The 17,181-nt window shown below is 41.2% G+C and overlaps 1 protein-coding gene across 4 annotated transcripts in view; it reads right to left on the bottom strand.

Moving 5' to 3' along the window:
* Positions 1–736: 736 nt before the first annotated feature.
* Positions 737–17,181, bottom strand: part of CEPT1 (choline/ethanolamine phosphotransferase 1) — a 34,055-nt gene continuing 17,610 nt past the window's right edge. For 2 of the 4 annotated variants that reach the window (XM_080648989.1, XM_080648987.1), the window contains 5 exons: positions 14,635–14,719; positions 3,840–3,971; positions 3,038–3,196; positions 2,209–2,334; positions 737–1,626 (listed from right to left, as the gene is read on the bottom strand). In XM_080648989.1, the coding sequence (XP_080505115.1) occupies positions 1,507–1,626; positions 2,209–2,334; positions 3,038–3,196; positions 3,840–3,971; positions 14,635–14,719 (622 nt within the window). In that variant the 3' untranslated portion in view covers positions 737–1,506. Of the gene's footprint in view, positions 1,627–2,208; positions 2,335–3,037; positions 3,197–3,839; positions 3,972–9,689; positions 9,775–14,634; positions 14,720–17,181 lie in introns of all 4 variants that reach the window. The other 2 variants (XM_080648988.1, XM_080648986.1) reach the window with 1 other exon arrangement.

Here is a 17,181-nt window from a genome sequence, read left to right on the forward strand (position 1 = left end):
AGAGGGAAGAATTTGTGGCCCGGGGTCACGCAGGGCGGGAATGTCAGTGAGAGGAGCCAGAGGCGTCCATAAATAAGCCTGTCCACCCACCACCTTTGGAAGCTCTGTTTTCAACATCCTTCTTCCAACTTGCTATTTTGGGAAGCCCAGTTCAACTCTTCAGCTAAAGGCGGAGGGATCCCGCAGTGACATTTTTTTCTCTTGAGAAAAGAGAACCGTAGAGTCCGAAGTTTAGGAGTCACCTAGTCCACTTTCCCTCCACACCTCTCGAACCTTCTGCTGAAACAGTGGAAGGGATGGGGAACATTCAGAAGCATTGTTTAAGAATTGCATTTTTAAACTTTTATTGTGCAATTTCAGAGAGGAAGGGAGAGGGATAGAAACATCAGTGATGACAGAGAATCATTGATCAGCTGCCTCCTGCAAGCCCCACACTGGGGACCGAGGCATGTGCCCTGACCGGGAATCAAACTGGGACCTTCTGGTTCATAGGTCAATGCTCAACCACTGAGTCATGATGGCCGGGCCAAGAATTGCATCTTTTTAGTGTATTTGAGTGTGGCCCTCAGAGGTCCCTGAATCCTATACAAAGAACACAAATGTCTTTGGAAGGTACGACAGGGTGACGACGATGACAACAAAAAAACTATCAGGAGGGGAAGAGAATGCAGTTCTCCTATGTTTTAAGTTGAATAATTTATACAAAATCGAAAGGCCACAGGACAGAACGACAACGCAGCTGACCAAATTTTCTTATTTATTAAAGAACAGAAATAAATTTTGCTTCAAGTTTGAAAAATGACATTAAAACTTAGTTTATTTTTCCAGTGAATAAAATTGAGAAAAACGCTGGCTTTCAGATCATATATTTATTTAAAAAAATAAAATGAATCGACAAAGGTACATTATTCCGCATGCTGACAGGGTTCCCAGCCCATGAGACACTCCATTTCTTGAGCAATAAAAAAATGACTTCCTCAACAATGTAAAGATAGGAAACCTTTCCCTCCGAATTCCAGGTGTTGGTCACTAGCTCCCCCTCACAAGCCAGTGGGGTACATCTGCTCCTGAGCTGAGCTCCTTTGCAAAGAAAGCTTGAGAAGACACGAATCAAAGATGTCACTAAAAGATGATGATTTGTTAAAATTATAAAGCAACCGTCTTTTGGCCTGTAAATATTCTACCTAAGAAATCTCCACTGCAGGGGATCAGCCCCCCAAGACAATTTTATTCTGAATCCAGGATAGTTTACAAGCACATGGCATTGTTCCCCGCACGCTCGCTTGGCCAAACCTGTACATCAACATGTACAATATACAGGACAGGACTTGAAACTCCCATTCTCACAGAGGATCGTTAAGGAGTGTTACCAGTAACAAAGGATAAAAGTTATACCACGTTGATTATTATAAATTATATTTGTTCTTGTCCTCCCCACTCTCATTAATATGTTCGGATTCCTTCCTGCAGAAAGCACGAGTTTCCTATACCACACCGACTCCATCACTAGTGATGGTTAGAGTGAGCTGTAGAGGCCTTGATTCTGAAGACGTGTATGTGCAGGTGAGATGCGATCTGATTGCAGACGCTGACACAGTAGCGGATCAAATCAAAGAAAGAGAAGACCTGGGACGAAAAGAGACGATTAGAGTCACCTGACCTGCGTAGGCCACCCTCAGCTTGACAGTGCAGAGGCATGGCTTCTGGTTTTCTCCCCTTCTCTTCAGAGTCACCCTCCGTTCCATACAATTTAACACACCAGTACTCACGGATTCTTCCTTTACAGCAAGATCAACTAACTCTTTCTTAGAGACACAGTCATTATTTCAGGCTTTGCGGACCACACGGTCTGTATCACGAATGCTCAATTCTGCCATTGTTGCATGAACGCAGCCACAGACAATTCATGCATGCATGACCATGGCTGTGTCCCAATAAAACTTTATTTACAAAACCAGGCCATTGGCACCCTGGGTGTTGTTGGCCAAATCCTGCTTTACAGTCAGAAATATGGAATTTATAAGCCCTAATGCGGGCAGAATTAAAAATAATGTAAAAAATGGTTCAAAGATGAAGCCACAAGGAACAAAGTCCTATAAATGAGGCTCTGACATTCCAAATCATTACAATTGTAAGATGGATCTCTCAGGACTGGCCCACTGAAACAAGAAAGTAAGTAGCCTCCACATCATGAAATACAATACCTACCAGGGCAATCCAAAGCACAATATATTCATCGATGAAGCTGTTGAAATACTGATCCAGAAACAGAAGTGCTGGGCCTATGAAGGCTGTGTCGTGCAAATGCATTTCACTCTTAGTCATGTGTGCCACCTAGGAAAGAAAGAGAATCAATGGCGTGGGCATTTCCGTGCTGGAGCAATTGTGAGCTACACAGAAAATCGGGACTGTGCTCGAATATCAAGTCTCAAGAATTCTTTAGCAACATGCGTTGAATTTCCAAAACTAAAAACCTGACAACACGAAGTGTGTGGGAGAGCTACACACTAAAAGGTTCTACCATCAACCACGCTTCTCCCCAGGAGCCTAATTTGAGTGTCTAGACCCGTGGTTGGCAAATTGCGGCTCGCGAGCCACATGTGGCTCTTTGGCCCCTTGAGTGTGGCTCTTCCACAAAATACCACGGCCTGGGAGAGTCTATTTTGAAGAAGTGGTGTTAGAAGAAGTTTAAGTTTAAAAAATTTGGCTCTCAAAAGAAATTTCAATCATACTGTTGATATTTGGCTCTGTTGACTAATGAGTTTGCCGACCACTGGTCTAGACTGAGACGGAAGAATGCAGGTGAGCAAACTCAGCACATGAAACTGTGGAGAGGAGAGCTACGGTGGCTCAAGGAGCTCCTGGCAACCTCACTGTCACTTCACAGAAGATACCAACAGCTCCCAGACTGAGGTCAGGAGATTCTCATCGGAGGAGGGCAAACTCAGAACGTCTCGGGACACTAGGGAACGAAAACTACGGCCCTAGAACCAGAATAAGATGAAAATGAAAAACAAACAAAAACGTTCATGCTTACCACAAGCTTATTGGTGATTTTAGCAGATACAAAACCAAATGTCAGTATATAAAGACAGGGATGCTTTTCAAAAAGTTGGACGGCGGATTTCTTGTAGATCATCACAGCTAATGTGATCACGGATCCAATGTGGAGAAAAGGAGAAAGGACACTTGTTCCCTGTGCAGGGCAGAGAGGAGATGGGTTAGTGGGATTCGATACTGACCAACGCAAGCTTTTAAGAACCTCGTGGAGTCTAACAGCCAACAGTTTCTACAACGGAGCATCAGAACAGCTCAGGAAAAGCAGCCACCGGACTGGGAAGGCACAAACTGAGGATTTCACTTTTAAGAGGCCAGGCTTATTTTATAAAGCAGGCCATACTTAAAAAAAAAAAATACAGGTGCATTAAGTTTGTGCATATCACAAAAATATAAGCATATCATTGTATGCACGTATAAATAAAACTGAAGTTTTGGATGTTACTATTTTTAAGACTAAGTGGAAACTCCTAGTTGACAAGTGATTTTATGTAATTCAATACAATTTTTATTGATTTCAGAGAGGAAGGGAGAGGGAGCTTGAAACATCAATGATGAGAGAGAATCACTGATCGGCTGCCTCCTGCACGCCCCCTGCTGGGGATCGAGCCCGCAACCCAGGCATGTGCCCTGACCAGAATTGAACTGTGACCTCCTGGTTCATAAGTCAACGCTCAACGCGATGCTGGCCGGACGATTCCATATAACTCAGATGAAAAACAAAGTGACCCCACACTGAGTCCCAGCATCAACTATCACTGGGAAGCATAAGCGATACTCACTGCGATTGTCGATCCATTTTTCCCAACACCACCTGTGAAGATGACACGGAAATAATTCGTACAGGAAAATATGGTCCCTGCGACAGTACAAAGTGCAGGAAAAATTTTCACTTGAATATTCAGCACTGGAATCTTTAATAGGTAGAGAGAAAGAGCAATTAAAATATATACAAACTGCAATAGGAAAACAGAACAGTCACATACTCAATTCATATTCTGGTATGTTCTCCATGCCCTCCAGTTTAGTAAATACTTAAACTAATGGAAGTTCCTCTCTTCTTTCCTTTATGAGCAATGTAACAAGTCTCAAGAGATGAGGCTCCACAGAAATTAACCTCACTGCTGACAGCAATCTTTAAAAAGAAAATAACTGTTCCAACTTTATTAATTTGAGTCATAAGCTAAGTGAGGCTCATTTAACACATCCCAGAAGCCTGGCAATAGTGAACTGGGCTGTCTTCTGGTGTTTTTAGCAAAGAAGAATTCTGTCTTTTTTTTTGTGCATTTTTTTTTAACTCTACATCTATATTCGTAATTTGTTAGTCATTGTTACGATCAAGTGTGGATGATGAAAGACTAAAAATACTCCCAACTGGATTAAAAACAAAAATCTGTAAACTAGAGAATGGAAGACGAAAGTTCTGCTCAGAAGAGTTCCCAAGGCCAAACGGTTAGGAGACAGCAGCTAGGAAGCAGAGGGAAGTAAGGAGGCGTTCACGTGTGGGGGCAGACAGGGCAAGCACATCCAAGTAGGAAAAGGACTGATTTAAAACAAGGGGGCTGAGTGGATTGAGATCATGTATTTAATCTTGTGAATACAAACCCATCATTTAAAATGAAATATACTGGCATTAATATCTAAAATCATTTAAGAATCTCTCCCTTCCTCTACCGCCCCTTTAGCTTTTCTAAAGTCTCAAGTTTTGTCCAATAGAGATTGAAAGAAAGCAACAATAACATGATGAGTCTGAAAACAGAAACGAATGACTATAGGAACAAGACTCCAAAAGCCCAGGCTTAGCAGGCAAAGAGTTTTCACAACGAAAACCACTTAACGAGGCTGCTAACGCTCTTCAGGCTGCCATCTGCCTGCACTTCTAAGAACCAAACAGGAAATCTGAGGCTTTCCATTTGTTCATATGGATAGAACTGCAGGAAACTTAGTAGATAAAATTCTTAATGTTCAGATCCTCCATTTCTCCAAAATTCTTAAGACCTCTGTTTGTTTACACAACTCTATGACCTCTTGCAAAACTGCAACTCTAAAAAAAAAAAAAAAGTTGGAATCAACTGTTCGAACTTCAAGTTGTACCGTGGTGGTGTTTACGCTTCTAACATGAAATAGGTCAACTTAAAAATCAAGCCCAGCCCTTTCTGGGCCATCCTCAATGCTGTCCTCCTTCCCTAATCGATCTCCAAACCCTACAGACCAACCCAAAACTTGTTCTCAGTAAAAGAGAAAACCAACACCATGGCTGCTTGGATTCCAAGAGGTTTTTCTACTCTGGTTCAGAAAGCCAGAGCTATTGCAGAGTGAACCTGATGCACCTGGCTGAAACTCCAAATGCGGGCTGGCTCCCTTCCCCCTCCCGTGACAAAGGACCTGTCTGGCAAGAGGGAAACCCTACACTCTGCCACATTTCAAAAGCAGCAAGGCACTCAGGGGCCTGCCTGAACGTGGGCCAGCGGGCGGGATGAGCGCCAAGGCTGGCCTTGCAGAGAGCTGTGTACAGCTGTGTTGGACAGTGTCACAGCTGTATTTAAAATCTGGAAAATGCTTTAGGGTCGTGGAAATGGTTGCTTTTTGAAAGAAGAGAGAAGCAGAAACATTAGAAAAGCCAGGCAAATTAGTAAGTGGCTTGGACCACAAAGTGAGCAAGCAAGAACAGACTCAGAAGTGCCAGAAACATGCTTAGGACGCTCTTCACCCGTCATATGTGATGGCTACTCACACCAACACATCAGCTCCTGGGTGTAGGACTGTGTTCGAGTTGATTTTTGTCTTCTCTCTAGAGCCCCACATAGTGCAGGGGCTCCGTGTGCACCTGCTGGATGAAGATCTCCCTTTCTCTTATTCTCGATGTAGGATTAGTTTTGAATGTAAAGACACACCTGGCCCCACACCAAGAGGGAACAGGGAAGTGAGCTACCAGGAAATTGGAGGAGAGTGAAGGGAAAGCTGGGGCCAGCGGAATCCCAAGCCTCTCCCGGTGATCCCTTCAAAATCGGCACCAACGGCTCCACTTACAAAAAGCACCAGAAGTGTTGCCACTGTCACCTCACACCCAAGGTTAAGGAGGGTGGGCGCATTCCGTCCTTCCCAGTCTCTCTCTCTCTGTCCTCCTGGGACTCATCCAAGGTGGCCAACGTGCATCCCCTCTGCAGGAACAGCCAGAAAGCTGCGCGAGGACACCTTTATCTCAGGCCTCCAGAGCTCGGAGCCTCCGAGACTGGCCAGGACAGCTCTCCCCTGGGGCCTGGGGCCTGCCCCACAGCCAGGGAAAAACCCTCTGGATTCATGCCATGAAATGATGCCTCCAAAGTAATACCAATCGAATGTAATTTATGTCTTAAAAGGTTGGAAATGGAAAAAGATCTTAAACCCTCCAATTTACTAGATTAACAATGGACACATGTTATGGTTCAATGGTTTGGATTAATGTAGAATATTGGTTCTACATTTCTAGTGTAATACTAACTGTTACACTAGTTTTCTTATGAGCATAATGAAGTGTTGTTATAGGTTCTATAAATTTCAGCAAAAATAGAAAGTACTATGTTGAGTATAGATACTTTCTTCCAAAGAATGTGGACTATGACTATTTGTAAATACTTTTAATATAAGTGAATTCTATGAAAAGACAATGTAACAATAATTAGTGTCTACCTTTAAGAAAACCCCCACTTCTTAAGTCTTTTAGTTTAAGAACGAGATATAAATTACACTACCTAGTAGGTCTTCAGTTCTACCTAATGAATAAGGTGTCTCATGGCTTAATACACACACATTTAATCAACTAGTACATTTACAAGAATCAAATGTCAGTGAAGGTAACCACGTGGGGATTATTTGTGTGTATAATAAAGTTTTATGTCCCCCCCCCCCCCCCGCCCCATTTCAAAAGAGTGATCCGGTAACAGACAGTTCCCAGGCATTTCAAACGGATATATTCTTTTGGGAAGCAATACACACACAAAAATGTGTTATTTTATTTCTTGCAACATGTAAACCACGCTCTAGTGGACTTTTGTGCATAAAAATATTTTTTCCTTAAAAAAAAAAAGAAAAACAAGACAAAAAATACCCAACCGAACCAAACCAACATGAACTACAACCTTGGTAAAAACTGGTCTCTTTGAAGAGAAAGAGGAGCAGCAAGAATGTGTGCTCCATACGCAGCAACATGAACCACTTACCTGGGCACGGTAGCTGACCGCCTGCAACCAGCTTTATGAAGACACCTGCACTGTTTCTGTTTGTTTGCCATAAATTTGCTTTCTGAATATTAGTAAAAGCTTTTGAATGAGAATTTAGAAAGCATTTTCCATTTTAGGACATCAACCTCGGAAGAGATGAAAATTTCACATCTCGGCCCTGAACAAACCGTCTCTCCATTTTGGCACACAAATAAGTGGGAACACTACACATAGCAATCCTTCCTGAATGAACGTATTCAGCAATGAATGCTTAGGGCCAAGTAGGAAGAAAACAGTGACATACAGTGGCCTGCTGTCAGTGATGGGACTGTCCTGGGGGCTGCTCAGAGAACACAGACCTTTTCTCTATGCCCCCAGACAGCACCACGAGGTGAAGTCCTCCTCCCTTTTCATCCAGTGACGGTGACAGGATGATCAGTGATGCGGGTAAGACAGGGCGGGGGTTTCCCTCTGCAACTGACCTCACTAACCCTGAAACTGGACGGGTGGGTCTGCGAACTCCAGGTCAGCCTGGGACCTGAGGGTCCCTTGTAAAACATTTAATAAAAAAGGATGATTATACTTTCTTAATTATCAATAAAGATAGGACAAAATATTTGATCCTTTAAGAAAAGTTACATCTGTGATGTGTGTATAAATCCTAATTTAAAAAAGGCAACAAGTATACCTGCAGCAAATTTACTGCCAGGCAAAAGCCAAAAAATGAGATGTGTGTAGCCTAAGTGGGTATATAACTTCACGTACAACAGTGCTCCATGTACGTCATACTGATAAGGATAACTAGACGGACAGGTGTACCTATCTGATGCTGGCTTGTTTCTGGATGATCAAGCCAGAATCCCATTTCCTTTTTGTCATCAGTATGCTAAACTGGTTATTTATCTATGTTTAAGATATTCAAAATAATTGGGGGGGGGGGGATGGAGATTTTGGTATAAAACACAAAGCCATATAACACATGTAAGTGGAGGTAGGCTTTACAGGCTTCATGATCTAGTTTTACGAAAAGAAAAATCCTTCCTCTGTGGCTGAATTATTTTTAAAATGCAGTTATATAAATTTGATCTATATAAAAAATAACTATTAACCTAGTGGAGAGCAAAAGTAATAAAATTCTCTAGTGAAATCTATAGATGTCAGATTTCACTGAAGACCGTATTGGCTTTGAGACTACGTGTAGGAAAGATGTGAACCTGAATGATATTATGTACATATTACGTGCATGACTGAATGGTTTCAAACTTTTTCTGGTTGACTATGGATTATTTTTATTCCTGCATCCCCCAGCGCCGCCCCCCCCCCCCCCCAAATAAGGGGCATTAAATAATTTCTGGCAATACATACTTAGGGAAGTGTGTTAATTTCACTTCCTCAAGTATCTAATTTACCATCATAAAGTGACTTAGGTGAGGGAAAACTCTTGCTCAGTAAACTTCCCTTATACCTTAAAATTAATCCGGTTTTTAAGAATTATGTTTGTGCAGGAGCAGTAAATCTTTTTGGTAAGGTAACACCTAGTAAGTGACAAATACTGTACTCTGCACGGATGGTGGGTGTGGTCGTGGTTAACCAGACCAGGGAGGACAAACTACTTTGGCTCAGATCTGGAAGGTACATTCTAACCCTAAAAACAGCAACATTTGAAGCTTATTATGTGATGGGCTCCGTTCTAAGTGCTTTACACATATTTACTCATTTAATCCACAAAATCACCCGATGGGATCGGGGCTACTGTCCTCACTGTACAGAGGAGGGAGTAAGCAGCAGAGCTGACAGGTGAAGTCCCACAGGACACTGGAGCTGGGGCCGACTGTGAGTCGGCCCCCTGAGCCTGTGTTCTCAGCCTCCATGTCACATGTATCACAGTCCCTCTTCCAGAGGTTTCTGGAAAAGAATTTGGGACTGCAGGGGAGCCTATATTTTAGGTCAGGTTGAAAAATCTAGGGCATGGCTTGTTAAAAAAAAAACCAAAAAACACCAGAAAACCCCTTTGGCACTGGCTTCAATAGCATCTGTTCGGTTTGGGGGCCAGAGTTAACTTCCTACCCCAAATTTGCCATTCAGCTTTAAGCATATGACAAAAAAAACTGAGTTCCGAAAGAGAATAAAAGGGCCAGTTTAACCTTATCATTGGTTAACTCATACGCTCCCTGCTGTTTCCTCAGCTATAACATGGAGTGACAGGTCGTAATTGGAGAGCGCCTTGAAAACCAGCCCAGGGAGCACCACGTATCTGTGCTGGTGAAATCCACCGGGCCCTAGAGAAGTTGGTGTCCGAATGCTGTGTGCCTTTCGTTTTCAGAAAGAACAAAGTAATTTTACATTTCACCCTGTAACCGCGTTACCCTATATGAGAAACACAAGCAAAAGACAACATGCATGACATGGGGTACACAATGTGAACGAAATTACCATAGATTGCCAAAAAGGTGGTCCTCCAATCACTGCCAGCAAATGCATGATTATTATGAAGATTTGCACTTCAGTCACATCAATTCTGATTAGGTACAAAAAGCCAAAAAAGCAGAATTACTCACAACAATTTCAAGTTCATTAGTTGCAAGCTTAGCAGCGTTCCTCTATCATGCACAATCGACAAAAATCTCAAATATCGAGGAAAGGGGAAGAGGAGGTGTCACAAATTGGTTATGAGCAAAGTCAAATAAAATCCAGAGCCTTTTCATTTAATTTGATAAATTTCACAGAGCAATAAAAACCCCTCCTTTCCAAAGGAAGTTTCTGACTGAGGTTGGGCTGAAAACTAGAGCTTAACCTTTCCAACCAAAAAGAAAAAAACCAAGTGTGTGTATTAAATTTTGAGTGTCAAGCAGAGGGTTGCGTTGTACTGCTGCATAACACGAGATCTTGAAATACGGCTTTGTAGTATCCAGCGGAAGAAATGGAGAGCCTTCACTGGTCACATAAACCACGGAGAACCTGTACAACGGACTGCCCTTTAGACAGCCTCATTTCATGCCTTCCATGGTACGGGGGGTGAAAAAAGTCTCACCCAGGTGTCAGATTCTCATGTTTATTAGGTCAACTACCCTAAGATTTCTGGAAAGAAGACACTGAAAGCAGCCAAGAGTTAGCTTCGAGGTAGCTGGAGATGACCTGACACTCAAAAAGAGGCAAACCTGTACAAAAACAGGGCAGCAGAGATGAGAAGGCCGAGAGTCTGGAAAAAAGGACACGGGCAAAAAGATTGAGGAGCAAAGCCTACACTGGGGTTCCCTTCCTGCCGGCACTTGGTCAAACCTGGAGGCTCTCATCCTCAGAGGACTGGATCCAAAGGCCTTTGAATGTTGAGAACGTACCCTACAGGTATGCCTGCACACCATGTTTGCACAAGGTGTTCCATCGCCGTGTTATTTATAATAGCAAATTAGAAATGAGGGTGTGGTCCCAGAAATGAGGTCCCTCAACGGAATATTGGGTAGCTTTTAAAAAAAGAGTGGGGCAGCTCCCTACAGTGATACAGACACATATGAACGACATATTAGGTAAAAACAAAACACAAAACTATGTTCTAGATTGTGTATATGTTACTTTTTCTGTATAAAAAACTATTCTATTTTTTTATTTTTGCCATTAATTACGTAACAAGTTCCCGGAAGGATAAAGCGTAAACTGGGAACAGTAGTTACTAGTGGAGGGCAGTGTGGGAACCAGCCCGCTGGGAGAGGAAGCTGGGGGGAGACTAACGGCTTATCTTTTGTATAATGTTACTTTTTAAACTAAGTGAATCATTTATCTGTTAAGAAAGCAAACTTTTTTTTTTTTAAAGTCTAAGAAAAATAGACATCAACAACAGCAAGGGGGTTCAGCGCCCAGAGCAGAGCCGAGCACTCATTCCTAAAACTGACACTGAAAGCAAACAGGTGAAGGGTCGGAAGCTCTCACACCCATAGCCAGTAACTAGGCTGAAACCAGTCTCTCACCACTAAGAAAAACTGAGCTTTGTTTGCTCAAGAATGTTTTTTAAACAAGCTGATTAAGCTGCAAACATACAGTGATGCAGTTATCTTGATATACACATTTTTTTTGCGGGGGGGAAATGGACTGGATTAGGCTAAAAAGAATCTGTAGAGCTGACCTGGTGAGTGGTGTTGCCAATAAGGAAAATTACACTCAGTAGCAGACTCAGGAGACTAAGCAGGTGTCAAAGATGATCGACTCTGTCTCGGGTGGAGGGTAGACATCTTACAACATTTTGCTGGATATATGAAGTAGCCTTTTGGGAGGGGAAGGGCCAGAAGTATAGAATTACAAAATAAAAATGGAGGGAACCTCATGCAATTATTTGTACCTTGGATAAATGTAAAAGAGAATAGAAAACATGAAAGATCTTTACAAAGCCCCGAACTGGGATACCTACCACATGCACTTGGTTCGAACTCCAAGACGACTCAGTACTAAGTGAGGGTGTGAAGGGATTTAACTGACATTCGGTGAGAGTTGATAAGCATGTTAATCACCTTTGCCCAGAATGTTTTACGTATTGTGAGCATTTCAAAGATATACTTGCAAATTTGCAAACATAATTTTTTTTTTCTTAAACTATACACAGCAAATATAATTGTGTTGTAATCTGGGTTGGCTACCAGCTTGCTTAACACAAGCACTAGGGCTAAATTCACCAAGTCAAAGAAACCCTGATTTGTACAGTTTGACTTGTGAGCTATTATTTCAAAAGAAGCATTTTATTCAAAAAGTCAGTGAAGGTGCCTGGAATCCTATTCAAAGATTAGACTGCTATTAACTACAGAATGGACCTCAGGTGCTAGGGCACGTGCACAACCAGAATAAGGCATTCCTTATGTACGTTACCAGAAATACCATGGGTGGGGTGAAGACTGGTAGCCTGGAGTAAAGATTAGCTCGAAATTCAATACACTGCCTTCTGATATTTTACTTCCTGCCCTTGATAAGGGGCAAACCGGGCATGGCAAGCTTAGATTAATGCTAAAAAATTACTACCAGTACAGCTGAGTGATAACTAGGAGTATTTTAAATTCAAGTGTTATATACAGAGAAAGTCTATTTCTGAGATAAGCTGAATTATTTAAAACAGTATTGTCTACCAGGTGAATGATTGCCTGGATCTTTAGATTATCTTTGAAGACTTAAAACAAAAACAAAAAACAAACTATCTAGTGACTCTGAGTAAGAAGAGAATAGCCAAGGGCTGGCGTAGAGCAGGTCCTCTAAGAGGGATCCCCGTTTGCGAAGGGGCAGCCTGTCCTGCTCATCTTGGAAAACAGTCCCTTCACCTCGCTGAGTAATCATCTTGGAGTTAAAATAAAGGGATCCCACTCAAACTAGCACCGTCAATTCCGGAAGAAACCTGGAAACCATTGGGAGTTACTAACACAGGTCTGAAAATTAATAATAATGGTAATGACCACTTATTATATGCCAGTCACTATAGTTAACACATTACATTTTTTTTTTTACTCTTAATCTTAAAAATCATGCCAGGAGGCAGGACCTATTACCACCATCCTATAGATGAGAAATTTAGGAAGACAGGCTAAGTGACTTCCAGGGGCCCGTGACAGAGATAGTCAGTGTTGTTCCTACGCAATGCTGACCAAACTCTTCTAAATTTTAGACTATGATCAACAAACGTCTGTCACAGGTGTTTAACTTGCTCTCACTGAGACGTTTATACGTTTCAGGATGACGCTTCTCGTCTTCTAACACAATTTTCTCTAAAATGGCACAACCCAACAGGCAATAGCTGATATAGGAAGTTTCGATGCTAATAAATGAAATTAATTTGGAAACAAATTAGAAATAGCCACTCGTTGTGAAGCTTATTTTTCCCCTGAACTCTGTAGGAGAAAAAAGTACATCTGACCATTTCATTTAAATGAGCAAATCAGTTACAGTGGCAAATACTAAAAGCAAAAGAAAACATCTGCAGATTCGCAGCAACTGGTGAAAGGGAAGGCAGTGTATGTGGAGGAAAGGCATCTTTCATGTTAAGATGAAAATGCATTAGTTTCCACAAACATTTTAATAGGAGGGACCTCTAAATGTAGGGCACTCAGTTATCACAGATAAACACAGTGACAGTAAACAATATAGTCAATATCTTGACTATTAATTTCTTTAGGAATAGTGGTGACAGTGACCTTTGGTGAATGTAATTAATAGTAACAGATGAGCTATGAAAAATTATAAATCTAGACAACTGCAGTGAGCATAAAGCCTCAGATCTTCGGAGAAAGTACCAAAGAGAGGTGAACAGGAAAGGAGTGCTAAAGGGTGACATCCTGAACGAGGCACATTATTCTACCCCAGAAGGAAATTCCACAAATAATTATGAAAATATATTGTGAAGTCAATTGGAAATGGCTTTAGTTTTGTTCTTAAAACATGCCTATAGTACTCAGTATTCTCCACATGCCAAATTTATTTGATGAAAAAAAAAAGTTGTAGAATATCCCTCACTATTGACTTGTCCCCAAAGTCATTGTTAATGCCACTGAATAACTAGATTCATAAAATAAACAGAATCTAAGCTCTATTTTTCTTGTAAATAAACTCTTTCATTCTAAAGTGTGAAGGATTCTGGCCTATTCTAGTGGGAAACCATTTCCTAATAAATCTTGAAATTTTAAAAGTCCTAAGGTCAAAATCAGACTTCTAAGATCTGAAGAAAAAGATACGTTACCCTTAGCATTAACTACAGAAATATGTATTTAATATTAAAAAGCACACACCTGAAAAAGAAAGTAGTCAAAGGATGACTATAGTAACAGGAAAGCTAAAGATACTTAGTTTTAAAAGCACAAGAGAGGAAAATAGTAAACAGAAGCGAGAACAGCTTGTAGCATTAATTTTTAAAAAACAAAATCACTGCACACAGAAGCAGGCCGAGTACCGCATAGCTTAAGTGATACGCTCAGTAAGTGAAGAGAGTAAACGGAATCTTTTCTACATCGCCATAAAAAGTTCTCTTGACTTATCTAAGGAAAACTCTGCTTGCTTTATTGTTTTCAAAATATAAATACCCAAAGAATTCTATTTCATGGTGGAAAGGTATTTGTTTTTAAAAATATTACATAGAGCAAAAATGATATTGGTTACAGTAGGTAAATGGGAGAGAGAATTGTTTTTAGCATCAGATCATCAAAACATTATTTTTTAAAAATTTTGTTTAATAGGGTGGATTTTTATTGCCCTATTATATATTAAAATTATCCGTTTTCTAATAACCTGTTTGCCTGTGAAATACCACCGGACTTTTGATTTTTTGTTTTTTAATTACTCTGTGCATGACAAAGGTGCTGTCTTCATTGAGGTCACGCCATTGTTCATTGGACAGCATGAATATTCTAGCAGTTACCGTGAAGTTCCAGAACCAAGGTCCCAGGGTTCCTGTGAGAAGCTGGCATATTATAATTATGATCTGGGACTCTGTAACATCGAATCTATGCATAAGGAAACAAACATTTCAAAATAGCTTTACTCAGAGCTTCTGCTAGAGAGCCCTACTAAAACAGGTAACAAAGCGAGATTTAAAACGTAGCATTCTCCTTATAAAGACATCTAAAGATTCAACGATACGATTTATACAATTCTACTGCTGTCCTATGCATACATGGACGTTTCTTACCCAAATCCAAGTAGTATCAAAGCATAAAAATTAAAACAATAACACTGAATAAATGACTTGTAAATCGGCAGCTGGAAACACTAGAACTAAAAACGCAAGTCAGCTCTCAATGACCTAGGAATGGTTTGGGAAATAATCACACCGTCTGGGAGGTAGGTACCATGAGTGCCAGGACCTATGCGGACAGGCCTGTGGATTAATGCTTCCCGGAAGCCCCAATGTACAGACATCTATGTGTTTGGGAAACCACGGATATCTCGCATCCCTTCACTACCCCACACTCACCTCGCCCCTACCTCTGCTCTCAGTAACATCAACACATGAAGGGGCAAGGGCGAGTGGGGAAGGGTGACCTTGAGGAACTGGTTAGAGCAAAAACCAAAGTGGCTTTTTCATTGTTCTGCTTCCTGATCATCTCTAGTCCAGAATCTTATCCTCTCCTCTTTCTCTTCAGCTATCACTCTCTACCACACTGGGAACGTTTATTAGTGGTCAAAGTAAATAAAACATCCAATTCAATCGCTGAAAAAATTTTGGTGACAAGAAAAATCCTAGTTTGGGGGTGGGGGTGGCCAGGGCGAGGTCAATGGGGGAAAAAGGAGACTCGTAATACTTTAAACAATAAGGAATTTAAATTTAAAAAAAAATAAAAGAAAAAGAAAAAAGCTAGTGGTTTAGAACAGGCTCCAAATAAAATGGGCACAATCAAACCTAAGAAGCAAGGAGTGCTAATGATCGAGGCCCACAATTTCACCTGCTGACCCAGAGTCCAAACTACACTAAGGCTTTACATTCATAGAGTTGTTTTAGGATATTACTTATGACTTTTTTTATAAAATGGGCAGAGTCCAAATGAATGAATCATTGCTGAGAAAAAATACACAGGAAAACCGAAACTAAAGGGAAATCTCTGGTGTTCAATAATCCCCGTGATAAATCTTAAACATTTACAGATCCAGATCCTATCAAGGCATTCCACAGGAAGTTTCCTCGTTTCCAATGCACAGGGAGTGGATCAGACGTTCATAGGCAACAGTTTTTAATGACTAGGAGGTTTTCAACTATTTATTCTTTAGAGCAGGGGTGGGGAACGTCCAGCCCTTGGGCCATATAAGGCCCGCAAAATCATTTGGTCTGGCCTTGCCAAGGGAACTGCAGGTGGGACTAGAAATTCAATAAATCTAGGAGCTTTTTTCATAGCAACATAAATTTATATTAAGTGAATAATATTGAGCAAATGATGTTATAAATATGCAAATGGCCTGAGGACTAAAGGGTCCCAGGTTCAATTCCAGTCAAGGGCACATGCCCGGGTTGCAGCTGTCAATGATTCTCTCTCATCATTGATGTTTCTATCTCTCCCTCTTCCTTCCTCTCTGAAATCAATAAAAATAGATTTATTTTTTTTTAAAAGAGGGTTGCCCTGGCAGGTTTGGCTCAGTGGATAGGTTGCCCTGCGGACTGGTTCGATTCTGGTCAAGGGTGTGTACCTTGGTTGCGGGCACATCCCCAGTGGGGGGTGTGCAGGAGGCAGCTGATTGATGTTTCTCTCTCATCGATGTTTCTAACTCTCTATCTCTCTTCCTTCCTCTCTGAAAAGTCAATGAAATATATTAATAAATAAATAAATAAATAAATAAATAAATAAATAAAAGAGGGTTGTTTTTTTCTGAAATGATAATTTAAGAAAGAGTTCTATCTTAAAGATTTTTTTAAGGCCCATGGTTTGCATAAATATAGTTCATTAAAGATTGTTTAGGGTTTCTAAGCATTTAATTTATTAAAATGATTCTACAGATATCTACATGTTATACATTAAAAAAAACCTGGATATGGAGGGTTTAGACCTTAAGAGAGGAAATGTGAACTCTTGCATTTAATATAATCGACAATTTAAAAACTATTTTACAAGTGTTTACAAATGAGCTTCAACTCATAATTCTTGTCTTCTCCCACAGACTCAATCCTTCTACAAAGTTCTAGCCTCTAAGCCTGTTTCCCGCCCCAGGCTTTCACATCCGGGCTTAGTAACCATCCCGGCGGGCTCAGCTGGGCCTGGAAGGGTCCGATCGATGAGCAGTACTCATCCACCAGCTCTTCTGCCAGACCAGAAGCACCGTCAGGACGGGGCCCTGGGCAGGGTGCGGGGGGTGCTGCTGCCTGCACAAGGCCGCTTTTACCTGTGAGCAGAGTAAAGTGCTGGCCGGTACAGCTCACAGCGGCCACTCACGATACCTGACTCTGAATGGAAATTAGTCAGTAATGGGTGAATTAAAT

This window comes from Plecotus auritus (genome assembly GCF_963455305.1).
Source record: "Plecotus auritus genome assembly, chromosome: 12".
Classification (NCBI taxonomy): Eukaryota; Metazoa; Chordata; class Mammalia; order Chiroptera; family Vespertilionidae; genus Plecotus; species Plecotus auritus.